The following is a 19435-nucleotide window of genomic DNA, read 5'->3' as shown; positions in this document are numbered from 1 at the left end:
GGGAGGGAGACCCACAGATTGAGAACAGCTGCACTAAAATAGCCAGCACTAGGTGGGACAAATGGTTTATAATATCCCTGAATTACTTCAAAGTCACCTTTGGCCCTTGAGGGATTAGAAGCCCTGGGTCTTGCTATGGAGGCTGGAGGCTGGCATGCTGTTGCATGCCTATAATCCTAACACTTCACAGGTAGCAGTAGAAAGTAGAAACTTAAGTTCATCCTCTGCTCTGTGATAAGGTCAAGGTCAGTTTGGACTACATGAGTCCCTACCCCAGCACTTTGGAGGCAGAGACAGGCAGAACGCTGTGAGTTCCAGGACAGCCAGGGCTACACAGAGAAACCCTGTCTCAAGAAACAAACAAACAAACAAACAAACAAACAAAGTAGTTCAGCCCTTGTGTTAGACCAGGGACTCCAGGCTTTGAAACATGGTACCCTGGCCAGGAGAGGCTGTCTCCACTGAGCATATCCCTGTCTCCTTGGGGCTCACTGATCACACCCCCTGTCTCCTTGGGGCCCACTGAGCACACCCCCTGTCTCCTTGGGGCTCACTGATCACACCCCCTGTCTCCGTGGGGCCCACTGAGCACACCCCCTGTCTCCTTGGGGCTCACTGAGCACACCCCCTGTCTCCTTGGGGCCCACTGAGCATACCCCCTGTCTCCTTGGGGCCTACTGAGCACACGCTCTGTCTCCTTGGGGCCCACTGAGCACACGCTCTGTCTCCTTGGGGCCCACTGAGTACACCCCCTGTCTCCTTGGGGCCTACTGAGCACACGCTCTGTCTCCTTGGGGCCCACTGAGCACACGCTCTGTCTCCTTGGGGCCCACTGAGTACACCCCCTGTCTCCTTGGGGCCTACTGAGCACACGCTCTGTCTCCTTGGGGCCCACTGAGCACACGCTCTGTCTCCTTGGGGCCCACTGAGTACACCCCCTGTCTCCTTGGGGCCTACTGAGCACACGCTCTGTCTCCTTGGGGCCCACTGAGCACACCCCCTGTCTCCTTGGGGCTCACTGAGCACACCCCCTGTCTCCTTGGGGCCCACTGAGCATACCCCCTGTCTCCTTGGGGCCTACTGAGCACACGCTCTGTCTCCTTGGGGCCCACTGAGCACACGCTCTGTCTCCTTGGGGCCCACTGAGTACACCCCCTGTCTCCTTGGGGCCCACTGAGTACACCCCCTGTCTCCTTGGGGCCCACTGAGCACACCCCCCTGTCTCCTTGGGGCTAACTGAGCACACCCCCTGTCTCCTTGGGGCTCACTGAGCACACCCCCTGTCTCCTTGGGGCTAACTGAGCACACTCCCTAGCAGGCACAGAGGAATTTCCCAGAATCACTCCTGAACCATCATTTATTTCATTCATCCAGCAAGCCGCAGAGTCTCTGGCTGTGGCCTTTTAGGGCTTAAGGCTACATGAAGGATACAAAGTAAGGCCAAGCCTTGTCCTCAAATGGTAAACACTCTTGTGACAGCACCTAAGGAACTGAGGAGTAACTGACATCTCTCTTCCCCTAAGCCGGCATCCCTAGACTTCAAAGCATCTCCTTTGCTGGGCCCCTCTCCAACACACACACCAGCATCTGTCTTTCATATCTGCTGTTGACATGTTAAACAACCAATGCCATAGTCAGGACTGCTCAAAACTCTTCAGTGGAGCCTCTGTTAGTGAAGAAAGCCTAGATGTGGGACACCTATGGTGGTGCGTGTAGGTTATCCCAGAACCCAGGAAGATCACAAGTTTGAGGCCAGTTTGAACTACATCCAGGCCCCGTTTCAAAACAAAACACAGCCCAAAACAGACTCAACAAAAGACCCTCAGATGCCTCAGCCTGGCATTGAGACATTTTTGGAACAGAGTCTGCTGAACCCAGAGGCTGTCCCCCAGCTTCCCTCCAGGTGTTTTCACACCCCAGCGTCCCTCTGAGCCTTTGCCCTCACCACTGCATCTTCCTGCTTCTGGCTCCAGCACCTCTCAGTCCTCCACATCCTGGGACTCTTCCATATCTTAGGGAGTCCTCCTCATCATCCCTGGTGGCAGCTTCTCTACTACAGGCTCTGCGTCTGTCTCACGCCCGTGACCCCTGCACACTGGAGGTAGAACCACTGTGTGCTATTTAAAGCTGAGAAGCTGTGGGGCTTTACCGTAAGATGCCCTCAAGAAGTTACCCTCAGCAGATGTTTACCTCTTCCCACTGGACCTTTGGGTGCACACTACTTGGCTATGCAGATATGGAGAGAGCAGTCCCCACACCCTATGGGGATGGTATTTGGGTGAGCTTGTAGGATAGCCAAGGCTGTCTTTCGATATCTTTATACACAATAGTTCATGGGGTGGGGGGAGGCAAATCTGCCCAGGGCCAGACAGACTCTAGGAACCTGAGGCTTTCCTTTTCCCTACGGCACTGGCATCATTCAAACCCTTTGGGCAGGCTGGATCTTCCTTAAGAGATTGCTGGCATAACAGGCACTGAGCGCTAAGAAAAGCTAGTAAGAGGTCAGAGTTCATGTCCAGAAGGATGGTCTGGACTTCATTTGGCTCTACGTGAGCCCAGAAGTCTACAGAAGAAGCTGGAAGCCCCCTGGGTTCATCATCCCCAGCAGAGTAGAAAGGCAGAAACTCCAGAACCTACCACATCGCCTGTGCGACACCCCCCATGGCTTTAGTGGTCTAGACTGGCATCCGTGATTCGTGTCCTCGTTACTTTGGCACCAGAGGCAGAAAAACTGGAGCCAGGCTGCCACTCTCTCTGCCCGGCTTTTGGAAACGCAGCGTAAGCCTGGAGTGAGCTTCAGGCTGTAAAGCTATACAAAAGGGGGGCCTGTACTAAAGTCCTCACTAGCCAAGGTATGTCAGAGGCTTACCCGGTTCCCGGAGGGAGAAGAAATATAATCACAGCTCCATCCAGAACAGCAGAGGGGGTGGGGGGAACATCAGCAGTGTCCCCAGCATGAACGGCTCTGTTTTAAACTACAGCTGGGCTCTGCCATGGGACAATGGAGTCTTTAAAACAGAAGGATGGCTTTACCCTTAATGTCGGCTATAATACTTCACATGACTGTAGACGCAGTGTTGAGTGATCAGAGAGAGAGAGAGAGAGGGGGAAGGAGAAGAGAGGAAGGAGGAGAGGTGCAAGAATCAGAGCCTGTGGAGGAGGTTGGCTATGAGGGGTGGTGAAGGAGCCTGATAGGAAACAGTATTTATGGATCCAGTGTCCCCGCATCATCGGGGTTGTCACTCAGCACCCCCACCCCCGCCATTTCTTGCTCTCAGCCTTCTAGCAGCTATGTCAAGTGGTGACTCGTGCTTAAGAAAAATAATGCAGAAAGAGCAAACTTCCTCACGTTTTACCAGTTATCATCCAACAAACAGGATGCTGGGTCTTTCCTGGCCCCAGGCTTTGGCTTCCTAGGCACTAGTCTGAGCCCACAGGAGCCCTCCCCACCCAAGCTCACCTCCTCTCAGCTTAGCTGGCTCCCACAGCTGGGACCTGAGCAGCAAGTGCCAATCAACCCTTGCTGGGGCAACAGTCAACTGACCTGAAAGGCAAAGACATCCTTGACCAGAGCCTCCCCGAAGACGAAGCTGGAGCCGGCCTCGGTGTAACTCAGGAAGACCTGGAGGAAACAGAAATACAGGGAATGGGGCTGGGAAGGGAGGCAGGGACCATGGCCAGGAACTCAGGCTGGGGTGAGCAAGATCTTCAGCCCAGTACAGGTGGAAGAAGGCTGCCAAGGCCTTCCTGCCTCAAGATGTACCTCTGAAACATGGTCCCTACATGCGGCCTCTGTGTTAATGGAGGTAACGAGACCAAGAATCATAATGGTAGACTTTATGTTATTTATCTTTATCAGAGTGAGTCTGAGGCTACCCAGATTACACCAGACATTGTCAAAAACAAACAAACAAACAAAAAACCCAAAAAACAAAAAACAAAATCCATAACTTAAAGAGCTAGGACTAGCAGCTCCTGCCTGCAATCCCACTTGGGAAACTGAGGCAGGGGGATTGCCAGGTGTTCAAGGCAATCCTGGCAGTGGTACTATCTCAAAAAGCAAAACGAAGGACAACCTCTGAAATTTATGAGGATGGCTCAGCTGGTGCCGTGTTTGCCTCATAACAAGGACCTACACTATGATCCCTAGAAATCTATAGCTTTGAAAAAAAAAGGCAGGTGTGGTGGTAGGTGCTTATAACCCCGTGCAGGGAGGCAGGCACAGGCGGATCCCTCAGGACTCCTGACCAGCCATTCTACTCGGCAAGCTCCAGGCCAGTGAGAGACCCTGCCTCAAAAGAAAGAGGGTGGTGCCTGATGAACAGCACCCAAGATTGTCTTCTGACCTTTACATACATGCATGCCTACAGCTACACACCATGGCAATATACAGACACATGCACAAGTACACACACACTAAGCCAGGCCAGCTCCCAGAGTTTTTAAGTGGAACAACTCAGCATAATAAAAACCAGATGATGTAAGCCAGGCATGGCAGCATGTGCTCTTAATCCCAGCACTTGGAAGGCAGAGGCAGGTAGATGTTTGTAAAGTTGAGGCCAACCTGGTCTATTGAATGAGATCCAGATCAGCAATAGAAACATAATGAGAGCCGTCTTAAAAAAAAAAAAAAAAGCAGCTGAAAAAAAAAATAAAAGAAAGAAAACCAAACATGACTTCAATAAACATTTCTAAATTCAAATGCCAAGTGGATGAGATTTTTAAAGGTTTCTGTTGTTAGCAATTTTAACTCATTTACATCTCAAGGCACTGAAAAAAAAAAAACAGCAGGTCACGTGACCTGGCATCTGCATACCCTAAGAACTTCACCATCTGGGAATCCATTCCATCACCAGACCCAGCCTCTGAAAAGATGAGAGGGACTGGGGAACCTTGGGCTGGTGGCCCCTGCAAGCCCCTGGCCAGGCCCCTATTCTCAACCCAGATATAGAGTCCTAGTCGTTTTTGTCCCGAACTATCTCCCTGTGACCTCCACATCTATCTCCCTGAATCAAGTGGCCTCTCCCCAAGTCTCCAGAAGCAGGCCCGACATACACACCCGGATCTGGTCACCTAGCCACTGGAACGCAACGAATCCTGGCTCTGTTCTGATGACGAAGAGTCCAAGCACAAACTGCAGCCCAAGGCCCCAGGAGACAGCCCTCCATGACACCTGCCAGCCAACAGAAAGGTCCTAGTGAGCTGAGCTGCTTGGGGGGGATTCACAGGTTCGCTGCAGGGTATGGTATGGGGTGGGGTGGATGCAGGAAGAACATAAGGAGCTTTGTCCTGCCTGTAGTAGTCTGGGTCCAGCCTAGCACTGGGTCTGCTGCCAACAGTTACACAGGCTCTCGGCAGGTGAAGCAGAAACAGTACAGCATTCTGCAGGGTGATGTGCAGCTCGCCTGGTCTCCAGGCCCAGCTCCTCTCCAGCTCAGTGTACAACGTCTGTCTGCCTGGACCCTCACTGGCTGACCTCTATGAGCTCTCAGCAACCCTGACCTCAGGTCTCTTGATGGCCCGAGTGACATAGAAGAGCCCAGGCCCTAGGGCTGCATTTCTCACTCAGCACAGAATGTATCCTTGACCTCACAGGACAGCATCGGACACTAGTGCAGCCACACTCTGAAGCACACAGGGGTCCTGATTCTGGGGCATGGTTGCTCTATGGTTGCCATGGAGACAGTGAGAGAAGAGCCCAGCCAGCCAGTACAGCAGGGACTTCCCTCATGCATGGGCAGGACATCATGTATACCAGTTACCTGAAGGGCTTGCTGGGCCAGCCTTGCCCCAGAATTTCTAACTCAATATGGGAGGAGTCAAGGCCAAGAGTCAGTGTTTCTAGTATATTCCAAGAAAATGTTGTAACCCCTGGTTAGGGAAGCTGACCTCAAACCACTATTGTAAGCTAATGATTTCAGGATACCCTTGGACTCTCTAATGGAACCGGAAGTTCAGGTTTCCTATCTTCTGGGGTAAGGTGACTCCTGAGGCCAAAGACCCGAGGAACACGTTTATGACCGAGGTGACAAATATCCCCAGCAGCCTGTGAGTTTGGAATGATATCAGCAGTCCTCCCCAGAAAGCTCCCTGTCCCCTGGGGAATTCAAAGGCTTCTGCTTAGATGGATAACTTCCCACTTAGGGTCTTCAGTCCCAGTATGTCCCTTAACAGCTGCACAGGGAACTTATCCCAGTGCACATTGCTCTTCTCCGATGAACCTCAGGTGTTTGTTCTCCCAGCAGGAGCATCCATCTCACCCCAGCCCCAGCCCACAGGGAGCATCCCCTGGCTCGCAGCCTGGGTAGCCAGCTGAACACTCACAGCACGGTGATGCTTTGAGCCAGCGAAGAGAAGGACAAGGAACACACAGATCCCTGCAAAGGACACCAGCTGTTCCGGCCGCTGGGCGGTGTCCAGAGATAGCCACAAGATCACACCCAGGCCAGCAGCAAGGGCTAGACCTCTGTAGGAGAGAGATAAGAGAGATAGAAAGCTATCAGCCGTAACATCTCTCTCTCTCTAAGACTCTCTGTCTGTCTCTCTCTCTCTCTCTCTCTCACACACACACACACACACACACACGCACACACATACACACATACACACATGTGCACATATACATGCACACACACACACGCACACGCACATGCTGGCACCCACATACACACCCTTAGTGGCCCAGGGATTCTACCCAATGCCCTGTGGGTTATGGGTTCTTTACTCAGAGTGTTGGGCACAATCATCTCCCTGGCTCTTGGCAATTCCAGGCCCAACTCCCTGCTATCCTCTTGAGTGGTTTTTTGGGATAGTATTTGCCAACCAGAATTCAGCATTATGTGCCAGAGAAACCCTGTAGCTCTCTGGAGTTTTCTCTCTTAGCCTCATATCCAGTTTAATATGCCACCGCTGTAGAAGGCACAGATAGTAATCCCTGACTGAATCCCAGCTCTCCACACAGGGCTGCTTCTGCAGATACACAGGATGCACGAACTATGAGGCTGGCTTCCTCCAGTAGACTGCAAAGGATGCTGGGAACAGTCTTGGGAATGAGGGTGTAGAAGCGTGTGGCAGAAATAAGACTACTCTGGAGTAGCCTTAGTAGATCTGCAGGTAACAGGCAACATTGGACCAGGAAAGCCACAGGCTTTAATATATAATCCCAGCCCATGGGAACATCTCTGTAGACTGAGCCCAGAAAAGCCACAAGACTGAGTTGTCTAGCCACCCCAGGATGCCCAAGACGCAGCACCTGGAGTGAAAAATTATTCTGGAGTCTGAAGATTTAAAATGTTGAGCTGGCAAGTTGGCTCAGCAGATAAAGCTGATGATCTGAATCCAGCTCCCCGTGGTGGAGAGAGAGAACGGACCCCCAAAAGTTGTCTTCTGGCATTCACACATGCACATTCACAGCCACCCACATCTATCATGCACACACACACACACACACACACACAAATATATCAAGATAAGTTAAAAAAAATAGGATCTCACCTTCTTGCCCTTTGCACTTGCCTGGGTCCTGTCACCCCGCCTTCTTATCTCTCTCACCCCTTTGGACGGCGTCCTACCCATCTGCCGTGTTGTGGAAGTGAGAACTTGTTTTCCTTAGTTTCACAGCTAAGAGGAGTTTGCCCTGACCGTCAGATGAGACTTTTGACTCTGAACTCTCCTGTTGATGTAAGTAAAGACTGAACAATTTGGATAAGAAGCCATGTCATGTATGTGAGAAGCAGGGGTTGGGCTAGGGGTAGGGGGTGCTATGTCTTGGGTGTGGTTTTTCCCATCAAAACTCATGTTGGATTTATTTTGTTTTGAGACAGAGTCTTCTATTGCCCAAGCTGGCTTCAAACTCCTGCTTCCATTTCCAAAGTGCTGGGATTATAGGTGCTCACCACGATGTCTGATTTTTCATGGTGAAATGAAACTGTCGGTGTGCTAGAAGGAGAGGCCTTTAAGAGGTAATTAGGTCCTCTCGTGAAGAAAGTGGTTAATCATAGGGGGTCCAAGGGAACGCTCACTCCACTGGGTTAGTCTGCATTAGCTACTGTGGAGAGCAGACGGGTAGTGTGAATCTGAGTGGCCTCTCCTATTTTATCTCTTCCACCGTCCCTTGCTTGCCCTTCTGCTACCATGAGCTGAAGCATAAGGTCAAACAGATGCCAACCACGAGCTCTCAGACTTCTCAGACTCCAAAGCCATGAGCCAAAGTAAACCTCTATTCTTTATAAATTGCTCTGTCTGCGGTGCTCAGTAATAGCAAGAGAAAAGAATGGCAGGGGTCTGACACTCTAGCCTCCCTTTCCTCTCTATGGTATCTCTGTGGTTTGTGGTTTCCAGAGCTGCTTTTTTTTTTTTTTAAGATTTATTTTATTTTCAATTATGTATGTGGGAGGAGTGGGTATATGAGTGCAGGTGTCTGCTAAGGCCTGAGTATTTGCTGGAATTATAGGCAGCTGTAAACCATCCATTGTGGGTGCTTGGAACCAAACAAGGGTCCTCTGCAACAGTGGTGGTTTTTTTTTTTTTTTTAGCCACCAAGCTATTTCTTAACCCTAGGTCTATTAAGAGAATGATTTCGTACCGGTGTGTGTGTGTGTGTGTGTGTGTGTGTGTGTGTGTGTGTGTGTGTGTGTGTACGTAGGTCAAATGAAAACTTTTAGGAGTCTGTTCTCTCCTTCCACCTCGGACTCCAGGGATCAAACACAAAACTATTATTCAGGGCCCTGGCTAATGACATCAGAGTGCCCTGGGGCTAATTTAAAATGTTGGCACTTGGCCCAACGTATGTAGCCTATTGAATGGAGCTCCAGGGATGTCCAGGGTCTCTGTAGTGGGGAGTTAAGCTAGCCCCAGGGGATCTGCCTAATAAGACATCTAGGAAAGGCCTCTGTGCTTGGTGGCCAGACTCTCTGAATATAGGAAACTCTCACAAGTCTGCCCTTAGCCCTCAGTTACCGGGTGCAACAATCAAAGCAAAGAAACTAACAAAAAACCTGTTGAAACAGAGCTGGCCAAAGCTTCTGCAGCCACCCAGCACCTCTGCCCAGGGCTCAGGGGACAGGCAGGACGGAGCACGCTCTGAGGCTGAGGGTGTTCTCACCTCTTCAGCCAGAGGCTCAGGCAAGAGTGGCCCTGAAACTTCACACACTTCTTCAGCTTGGACCCCAGAAGCCTCTTTAGCAGATTGTAGGCCAGAAAGACGAGAACCACACAGGTGATGACGAACAGCGCCAGCGCCCTCGGGAAGTCCAGGAGGCAGGCGACGATCAAGAAGCCGATGTATGCTGCAGGAGGAGTGGATGGCAGGCTCACCAGGAGAAGACATTGCTCTTAAACCCTGTGGCCCAGTCCCCCGGCTCTGCCTTGTCCACCCAGAGCGTTAAGGGCAGGGAACTTGCTCAGTTCCTGCCAGCCTCGCTTTCCCAGTGCAGAAGTGAAAACACCTGTTCCTACTGGATCAGAAGCTTATTAGGGGGCTGAGGGGGCTGCTCAGTGGTGGAAGCTTTCCCAACATGCCTGAGGCCCCTGCAAATGTCTGAAAGGGGCCTCTGCACATTATAAAGTGAGGTAGAGACTGAGAGAGACTGAAACAATGTAACCGGCATCCAGCGAGTACCTGGCCAGAGCCATGCTAGGTGGACAGAGGATCAGGCTGGATAAGTCAGGGCTATATGACTCCAGATAGCACCTCCAGCCTATCTGTCAATCAATGACCACCACCACTACCCCGCACAGTGTGTGTGTGTGTGTGTGTGTGTGTGTGTGTGTGTGTGTGTGTGTGTGTGTGTGTTGTTTGTTTATGTATCGGTGGGCACAGTGTTGCTAGGTTTGGGTAGGTCACACTCATCTTCAACAGCCTCTTTCTTCCCCTACCCTCACAGCTGCTATAAAAGAAATGGCAGGCGCCCTACTATGTCTGTGGGTCTGTAGTCCTCACTTCTCAGAGTTCAGCAAGCTCAAGTTACTGGACTCTGGGAACTTGATAAGCCCCCTGCTGTGACCCCACAGTCACTGAGCAGGATAGCTTCCCCTTTCCCTTGCTGCTCAGGCAACCTGACTACAAGCACACGCTATGAACTACTCATTAACTACATGGCATGTGACTGTCCTCTCTCGGAAACCTCTAAGAAAAGGAACTTGACTCTGTCTCCTGGCCTGGAACCCACACAGTCCCTGCCATGCTGCTGCCTGCCTGTGGAGTTAAGAACTCTACTTTAACTGGGCTCCAGACCTTAGTAGGCCCCTTTAGACCTTAGCATGACTGACTCCATGATGGAAGTACCACTCAGGCCATAAAACTCAGTACAAAGACAGCACCACCTGCCGAAATGAGAACAAAGACCTAATTCACCAAAGTCCATGGTGCTGGGAAAGTCTCTACATGGACTCACCTTGCTTTTTAGCTTCTGTAGTTCTGCTTCTGGCTAGCTGTTCTTGTTAGCTGAAGTATGTCAGTTCAGGACATAATTTTTGTGCTTAAACATTCACCCTGAGAAAAGCCCAGGGCTACACTGGGATCCTGAAACACTCAGCGTAGTCACCAGCAAGCTAATAAAAACTTTCTATTAGCTTAAACCTGTGTCCGAGTAGTCTTCTCTGATGGATACCCCACAACACTATTAATACATCTCTACCTGAAATGACAATCAGACTCATGGTGGAGTTTTTATGGGTATTGTATGTCAAGCCCTTTACTAATGGAGCCATCTCCTAGTCTCACCAATGACAGCTTTCTTCCTAGAGTTCCCTCTTCCATGGCCTGACTCTCCTGTGAGCCACTGAGCCAGTCTATGCTTTTGCCTCACAAAAGGAACATGGCAGCAGTGGAAGGGAGACACTTCTCCCTGGCTTTTGAGTTTCAGAATCCAGGGCCTCACAGAGTGGGAAGGGCTTAGCCAACCAAAGGAAAATATGGGGAAGCAGTTCACAGAAACGTGAGTCTCACCTCACCTGCTACCCGTTAGCGTATCACTTAGAACAGGACACAACAATGGTCCTGGGGCCAGGGGAAGATTGAGGCTTGAACCTCACAAACTGACTGAAGCCCAGGGCTTTTGTGGCAGGGCAAGCTGAGGAACCCAGGCCTTGCTTCCTGAGAGGAGCCCCAACAGGGCATAGGCCTTCAGAGAGGACTGCTTTGTGTGGCCTGTAGGGGTGCAGAACTCATGAGCTCTGCACACCTGTAGCAAGCACATATGCTCTGGAAGAGACACCGCTGTCCCCACATAGGGGTTCAGAAAGGGGAAAGGTGGGGGCCCAGGGCAGGTACACAGTGGAGAAAAGGGACATCAGAATCACCTATCCTGAGAGAAGCTAGGACAGTTGCAGAAGTAGACAGGTCAGTAGATACTGAGGGACAGTCGTTAAGGCCTGCTGGAGAAAGGGTTCTGAAAGGATAGTCCAGAATGACAGAAATCAAGCTCCCGTCACTCAGGAAATGACAAAATTGAAGTATGTGTCAAGTTGTAGAAATAAAGTTCTCTTTCTCTCACTAGGAGCTCCTGCAGAGAAGGGCTCTCCTTACCCCTTCCAGCAGTAAGGTCTCCCTCCCTCCCTTCCTCCCTCCCTCCCTCCCGCCTTCCCTCTCTTCTTTTCTCCCTCCTTTCCTCCCTCCCTTCTTCTCTCTCTCCCAGAGCCAAGAAAACCTTGAATTGTAGCCATAAAACCAACCAAACAACAAACCCAGGATCTCATACCATAAGGGCAAAAAATTCACCATGTAGCTGATGACAACCTTGAATTCTGATCTAGCCTCCCCCATCTCTGGGTGCCAGGATGCAGGACATGCCATCATTCCCAGTTTGGGGCAGTGCTGGGTTTTGGATACAAAGTCTAATGAAACCCAGGCTGGCCTCTAATTCACTATCTAGATAAGGCTAGCCTTTTCTCTTGGTCTTCCAGGCACCAGTGGCCATTTCTTCTTCATCTTTCTAAAATGTACTCTCAGCTCAAACATGTTCAGTGTCTCCCCTTAATAACACCTGGCATCTCCACCCTCTGTCACACACTGACCCCTAGGGGTCCCTTCTTCTCATAAAAAAAAACAAACGAACAAAAATCTCTCAGTAGGGAATGGTGGTTCATGCCTATAGTCTCAGAACTTAGGAATCTAAGGCAGGAAGACTGCCATGAGTTTGAGGCTAGCCTGTGCTATACAGTGAATTTTAGGCCAGCCTAAACTACAAGGTAAGACTGTCTCAAAAACAAACCAACAACTCTCCTCCTCCTCTTCCTCCTCCTCTTCCTCCTCCTCCTCTTCCTCCTCCTCCTCCTCCTCTCCCCTCCCCTCCCCCTCCCCCTCCCCCTCCCCTCCCCCTCCCCTCTTCCTCTTCCTCCTTCTCTTCCTCCTCCTCCTCTTCCTTCTCCTCTTCCTCCTTTAGGGTTTTGGCTTTTTGAGACAGGGTTTCTCTATGTAGGCCAGGCTGTCAATTTCTTTTTCTTTTTCTTTTTCTTTTTCTTTTTCTTTTTCTTTTTCTTTTTCTTTTTCTTTTTCTTTTTCTTTTTCTTTTTCTTTTTCAAATGCAGGGCCTCACCGTATAGAGCTGGCTGGCATGGAACTCAGACATGGGCCTGCCTCTGTTTTCTTAGCATTAGATATGAGCCTCTTACATCCCTGTCCCTAAGCCAGTGGGCAGTGCTCAGCCCTTATCCCTCCCCTTCCCTTTCGGAAGGCATTGGCTTTTGAGTTCGTTACATGTAGCTGTCCTTGACTTATTCCTCAATTCATTCTTCAAGCATCCTTTGGAAACAACTTCACCTGCCCATGGCTTAGACTGTTCTACCCCTAGCAAATGGTTCCCATCTCTCTCTCCCTGTGGAGACTATCTCCTTCATCTGTGCTCTGTAGAAGGGACCATTGTGTCCCCATCATCCAAGCAGGAAGCTGGGCCAGCCTTAACCTAAGACCTCCTCCATCCTGTACACTGGTCACCGCCCAGGGTCGTCAAGCACTGATCGTTCCCTCCATTCTCAGCCAGTCTGTCCTTTACTTTATCCTCACACATGCTGGGGCCTCACTCACTTCTCTGTCTCTCCTGCAGCCATTTTTTTGGTCTCGCAGTGTGATGTCAACCTGGACACACCTCAGTCTAAATCCATCCATGATATCTCTGTACTTCAGAGTCAAATCCAAGTTCCTGAGTATATCAACTACCTTCCTCACTCCTGATAACCAGGCCTTTCGGAGTCTTCCAGTCTCAGGAGACTCAGGCTGGGCACCCTTCAGAAACCTAGCCCCAGCTACACTAGGCTATCAAAGCCCACACCCTGATTGTCTTCACCTTTGCTCCCTGACCTTTGTGCTTTGAGGGGTGGGGTCTGGGAGGGTCTCAATACTCATTGCTCTCCCCTCTATCCAGGTGACCCAAGACCATGGACCTGAAAGGAACACCCTCCCAGATAGATGGCTTGTTGTTTTGTGTGAGCACTTTTAGGTTTTTCCCTTAGTCCTGGGGAAGGACTTGGGAATGGATTCTAGTTTGGCTTGAAGGAGACCTGAGCTCCTATCTTGAGTTGGCTGAATTGGTGCTCAGCAAACTTTCTTGGTTGACTGGGTGAGTGGATGAGCCTGCTTCATGATACAAAGAACAGAGGGGGCAGTAACTGTCTCCTGAGTGAGACAGGATGAGCCATGCTTACCAGTAGAGAGCAGGCCTTTGCTGATCCACTCAAACAGCTGCCAGTGCTCCCTGCAGAGGCTTCTCGCTTGCACAGTCGGCTGCAGACTCCTCCTGAGGAGAGGATGGCCGGGGCTCATAAGTACCCAACCGAAACTTTCACCCCAGAGGGGAGCCCCAAAACCTGCAGGTAGAAGCTACTCAAGTATATTCCCAGAGTGGTAATGGAATACGGCAGGGTTGTCCATGCTACCTTACAAGGCTGAAAAGCAACCACAGTCCAAAGACACAGCCATGGTTCTGCACATGCTGGGGGTTGAGGTCACTCTACAGGGCCACCTCTGATCTTGGGTGAGAGAAGGAACTAACCAATAGGTAGAGGCTTGTGGCCATTCAGAAGGACAGATTCATGGCTGTCCAACCTCCTCCTTGCTTCTACCTGCCCACTGAGTAAGACCAAGCAGTTCTCAACTATTGGCTCCCCTTGGACAGGGACCTTTATCATCTGAGTCCTCAGTGCCTGAAAGGACACGTGAAAATATGCAGGTGGCCATCCTCATTGCCTCCGATGTCCAGAATGGACTCTAGGCCTGGGGTCCATTGGTCACTTGTGTGTCCATAGAGGAAGGGCTGCTACCCAAATCTCGAAGGTCCTGTTGGCCCAGCAACTAGTAGATGCACAGTGGTTGCTCAGGAGATTCAACCCTCTGCTACTGTTGCCAGGGATCCTCATGTGGGGGAGGTGTATCTTCTCCAATCCCCCTAAACAGCTAGACGTCCCACCACCATCACACCCTGTCCTTGAAGTGTTCTTCCTGCTCTGTTCAGAGCAGAATTCGGCCAGCCAGGACCCTCTAGGCGCACACCAGACCCTGTGGGCTGGTCCCTTCACCTCTGTGTAAAGTGGGGAGTCTGGCCTGGTCCAGGAGTGCTACAAACTGAGCCCCGGAGTTCACAAAGCAGCTCAACAACTGAATGGGGTAGTAGGCAAATGAGGGAGGTTGCAGGGAGGCCTGAGAAGCCCTGTGTCTGTGTTGGGTTACATCCTGGCTGGGTACCAGCACCTGGCCTGGCTCAACCCTTGACTTCCCTTGGCCAGGCTTCCATCAGCTTTCCCCATGCCCTCACAGACATCACCTACCATCGGGAGAAGGGTTTCCACACTGCTTTGCTCCTGCTGCCTCCACCCTCTGGCAGGCTTGAGTGCCTGTGTGGGAGCTGGCCTTCCTCCTAAAGCCGACAGGGAGCAGTCAGGGTCAGCCTTCCCACCAAGGGACAACTATGGCTGAAGAGCACGGAGATAAGGAAGACCCTGGCAGCCCCATGCACACACAAGCACCTCATGAGAAGACTGAGATAGAGACTGGACTGCTGCATGGGAAATGGGGTGCCTCTTAATTAAATTCTTCAATGCATGCATTGAGCATCTACTATGTACAGACATATCCTGCCTCAGCATTTCACTCTGGCTTCCTGGAGACCCGAAGGAAACCCTTAAGGAAGATCCCAGGCAGGCCCGCCCCACTGCATGACTCCAGGGCACTTCTTACTGCACTGTCCAAGTAGGGGGCTAGGGGGCACTTGGTAAAGAAGAGGGAGCCTTGTTAGGGAAGGGAGGGAGGGCAGAAGGTATCATGTCAAGCTTTTCAGTCCTCTGCTTGGCCTTTGGGGAGCCAAGACAAGATGGCAAGTTCTTTAAATGCCAAGGACACCCCACCCCATCATCTGCTTCCCCTCTCATCTTGTAGACCAGATGTTCTTCCCTCCTGGGACCTTTGCTGACAGCACACAGTGGGTACATCACACAGTGGGTACTCAGAACATGTTTAAGGGGTGAAATAAAGGGGGTGCTTTGTGCTGGGGAGGTACTACACAAGCAGAGCTCAGAGCACAGAGTGAAACACACAGTCCCCCAGCCCATAGCTGCCAGTCAAGCTGAGGGGCCCTCCCACTATGAGCTGCTAGTCAAACTGAGCCACCCCACCTAGTGAGATGCCAATCAAGCTGAGCCCCACACCACCCCACACCCCTGTGAGATGCCAGTCAGGCTGAGGAGGTGCTATAGGGGAAGAGGACAGACCATTATTTCCAGGAACTCGGCCCCCATGTTCTCCAGGCCATGGGCCACAGGTGTGAGGGAAATGGACTCTCGTTGCCTCGGTGTGTCGTCTGCCATGTGCTAGGCTCTTCAGCTGAAAGACAAAGATGTCACAGAGGGTCCACAGCCGAAAGGAGGGCCAGGAGAGAGAAAAGGAACCAGAGAGGGAGGGCGAGGGGGAGGGGAAAGGGAGAGGGAGAGAGAAGGGGAGAGTGGGAGAGACACCCTTTCTGCCCTCTCTCCTGATCCTGGGAGATGCAAGTCCTTGTAAGCTCCAACAGTGAACTGTCCCTTAGTCACCAGTCACCAGGAAGGGAAAGAGGGGATGGCGTAGGCACTGGTGTGGGCACGGCTCAGAAAAGAGCCCTTAGTTATCTTTACTTCCTACAACCGGTGAAAATCATTGGCAGGGGAGGAAGTGCTCATTTCATCCATCTTGAAGCCAGCGCTACCCAGGACTGTTCCACTCAAAACCGAACATTCCTCATTCTCAGTGAAGCTGCTTTTAGATGTTAGCTCACCTGCAAATGAGAGCCCAAACTCCCGTTTCCCCACTGCGGTCCCTCTCTTGCCCACACCTTAGGCCTTCCCTACTCAACAGCAGCTGGCTAAGCAGATCTTCCCCAGACACAGACCCTCAGAGGGCATGTGGAGCATGCAGCCAGGGCTGGGGGATGCCTGCTACCTGGGCACTCGCATTCACTGCTGTACGGAGAGGAGAGGAGCCCACACTACTCACAGATTTGTAGTGAGAAGGCAGCGTCAGGAGGGATTGACTGTTAAGAACTGACTGACTGAAGCACAGGTTGCTGTGGGAGGGCTGGGTCCAACCTGCTTGGGCTTTGGCCTGTTCACTTCTGTGGAAATTCCTGGGCAGAGTCCAAAACTGAAGTAGGTTGGGCTTCCCCAGAGCTCAGGGCCACCGCAGGGGCGGGGACCCCAGCCTGTTTCAGAAAAAGCATGATGGGGTAGCCTGGCTCACTCAAGCCGGGTCCTCTGTGGTCCTGCCCTCTGTCTGCTGCCCTTTCCCAAACCAACCTCTTCCTGGCCTTGCTCCAGGACGCCTCCTTTGGGAAGCCACCTTGGTTACTCTCTCCCTCCTCTTTCTGTCAGCATCCTGGAAATGTGTCTTCGTGTTGTGGCTCAGCCTCCTTTTCTCACAGTATCGGCGACTCGTTTTCCAAAACTAGAAGATATTGAAAGCGCTGTCTTTATCACAAACAGGTGGTGGCTCGGGGCTAAGCATCACACAGTCGCAGAAACAAGCCAAAATCACACCATTTCCTTCTCCCCTTTCTTCCTAGAGTGACACCCGAGTTACACGTGCAAAGTTGGGGGACAACACTTTCATCTACAGTCTTCAAACTAAATTTAAACTTACCTGACAGGATTTAATAATTGATGATGCACACTCTTTAATAATTAATTATCTTTTATGATACAAAAGATGCCTCACACAGAGGCATACACTGGCTGTTTTGGAAAAATGGAAAAGAAGAGGCTGGACATAAGTGGTACCCCCTGTTCTTAGAAACTATCTGTTTCTATTGGGGTTAGGAGAATATCGTCTCATCTAACCCAGCCTGACTTTGAACCTGCTATGTAGCCGAAGTTAGCCCTAAACACCCAATCCTCTGGCCTCCACATGTCCAATACTGGGATTCCAGGTGTGCATCTCCACACCCCTGGTCATGCGGAATGAAGCATGAAGGTGTTATAGAAATATACAGAGCCTAAGAATTTTTCTTATTTCCCCTTAAGTATACACTATTTTGTTATTCATTTTCCAATAGGAAATTGTACTGTTGCAGGGTTTTCACAACTTGCTTATCTGAATATACATATACACACACATACACATGGACACATACCTATATTGTATCTGGAGATACATATACACACACATGGACACATACCTATATTGTATCTGGAGATACATATACACACACATGGATACATACGTATATTGTATCTGGAGATACATATACGCACACATGGACACATACGTATATTGTATCTCGAGATACAATACCCACTGTCAGGTCACTGGTCCCCTTGATCATAAGATAAATGTTTACCTTGAGCAAGACTGGGATGGGGCCAGAGCAGATACTGAAGGAGCCCCCCTCAGCCTCAATGAAGGGAAAGGACCTTATCCGCTTTGATGCCTCTGTTCTCAGTGGCTCCTCTTGTGCGTGCGCGCGCGCACACAAACACACACACACACACACACACACACACACACACACACACACTGCTCTTTCTTCCTCTTGGTGCCCAGAAGCCGGCAGAGGCTCACTGAGAGAGCAAGCTACTTCACAGCCTTCCTTACAGCAGCTTCAGAGGCTCTGGCCTTCTAAACAAGGATGAACCTTGAGCTGGGAGCCCAAAGATCTCGATTCACCCTGGACTCTTAAACTAACTTATTCCCTAATCTGTGGACTGCCGAGGGTGGGCTCCCTGCCAAGCTGGAAGCTGCCTTTGATGTCTTAGCACCCTGCTCCCCACTTACGGCCCAGGGTGCCCTGTGCCCTTCCCAGGCTGCTCCCCTCAGGGCTGGAGTGGCCATCAGGGATCTCACCCAGGAAGTCAAATCTCTCTGGGGCACAGGGGCTTGGGAGACTGAGAGATTGGGATGCAGACCACAGGGATGGACAGAGAGCTGGAGGTGGGGTGGGTGTCCTGCTTCTGACTCGTCCCTTACTGCCTCACTGGCCCCCTCTGCTGCTCTCTTGTTTGCTGAGGGAATGGTTCTCTGAGGTCCCACTTACCCTGACAGGCCAGAGAAGGGAGGCACAAGCATGAGAAAGCAAGGTGCTGGATCATGGAACACTTTGAAGAAGATCATGTGACTACACATGCAATCTCCCTGAGATCAAAAGGGCCTCAACAAAGCTGCATGAGTACCACCCCCGAGTCCTGTGCTGCCCCTTGGAGGCCGCACCTTGGTTGCTTTAGCTCTTTTTTGTAGCCACATCCCATTTCAGGAAAACACTTAGCTGTCGGGAATTGGCTCTAATGCTTTGTATTAATCCAGCTCCCAAAAGCCAGACACTGAGGGTCCCTGACCCCAGCTAGCTTCGATTGGTAATAAAGAATTGCCATACAGTCAATGGCTGGGCAGGGAGACAAAGGCAGGACTTTTAGCTTGTGTGGGCAGGAAACCAGGACAGAAGAACAGGCAGAATCACCATGATGGGGAAGAGAGCAGATTTAAAGGCCCACCATCATGTGAGAATCTGGGAAAGTGGCCTTAGCAACCACTCCCATGATTGTGTCTGGGGTAGCAGAGATGAAATATAGATTTCAAAAGATGTTAACTCAGGAATACCAGAGGAGAGTGTGTGCTAGCCACAGGGAGATTTAGAAATGCTCAACCATTAAGCTAATCGAGGCATATCAAAATTAGCTGGTGTGTGTGTATGTGTGTGTGTCTTTCACTCGAGAATCCAGAGAGCTCTTGGGCCAGTGCTATGTGCATATAGCCCACCAGGAGCCAAAGTGGATTAACTAATTCACCGCTACACTTAGCCAAAGACCTGGCAAAGAACCCTTCTTACTTGGCATGTTCATCGCCATGGTCCAAAGGGAAAGAACTGGTCTGCCCCTCACTGATCTCAGGCAGAGCATAGGGCTGGTTAGAGAGAGAGCACCTGGACCTGTGCCCAGCAGGGTCAAGGCATCAGCCAGGGAGAATTTGACTCAGTCTAAAGGTCAC

At 51.0% G+C, this 19435-nt stretch overlaps 1 protein-coding gene across 7 annotated transcripts in view; it reads right to left on the bottom strand.

Annotated features, from left to right (window-relative positions):
* Slc28a1 (solute carrier family 28 (sodium-coupled nucleoside transporter), member 1) overlaps window positions 1–18065 on the bottom strand; it is a 57148-nt gene extending 39083 nt beyond the window's left edge. For 2 of the 7 annotated variants that reach the window (XR_391350.1, XM_011250875.1), the window contains exons 1-10: window positions 17796–18065; window positions 16756–16903; window positions 16457–16661; window positions 15700–15811; window positions 14761–14849; window positions 13642–13733; window positions 9104–9287; window positions 6325–6466; window positions 5060–5173; window positions 3545–3622 (exon numbers count right to left, since the gene is read on the bottom strand). Coding sequence is in view for 6 of the 7 variants with exons in the window: in XM_011250875.1 (XP_011249177.1) it covers window positions 3545–3622; window positions 5060–5173; window positions 6325–6466; window positions 9104–9287; window positions 13642–13733; window positions 14761–14849; window positions 15700–15795 (795 nt within the window). In the remaining variant the exon portion in view is untranslated. Of the gene's footprint in view, window positions 1–3544; window positions 3623–5059; window positions 5174–6324; window positions 6467–9103; window positions 9288–13641; window positions 13734–14760; window positions 14850–15699; window positions 15812–16098; window positions 16239–16402; window positions 16662–16755; window positions 16904–17795 lie in introns of those variants that run through there. The other 5 variants (XM_006540978.3, XM_006540977.3, XM_006540976.4 and 2 more) reach the window with 5 other exon arrangements.
* Between the last annotated feature and the right edge of the window lie 1370 nt (window positions 18066–19435).

The sequence above is a fragment of the Mus musculus genome, chromosome 7, assembly GCF_000001635.26.
Source record: "Mus musculus strain C57BL/6J chromosome 7, GRCm38.p6 C57BL/6J".
Taxonomy (NCBI): Eukaryota; Metazoa; Chordata; class Mammalia; order Rodentia; family Muridae; genus Mus; species Mus musculus.
Note: the sequence above shows the minus strand (reverse complement) of the source record. Positions and strands in the feature narration are given on the sequence as shown.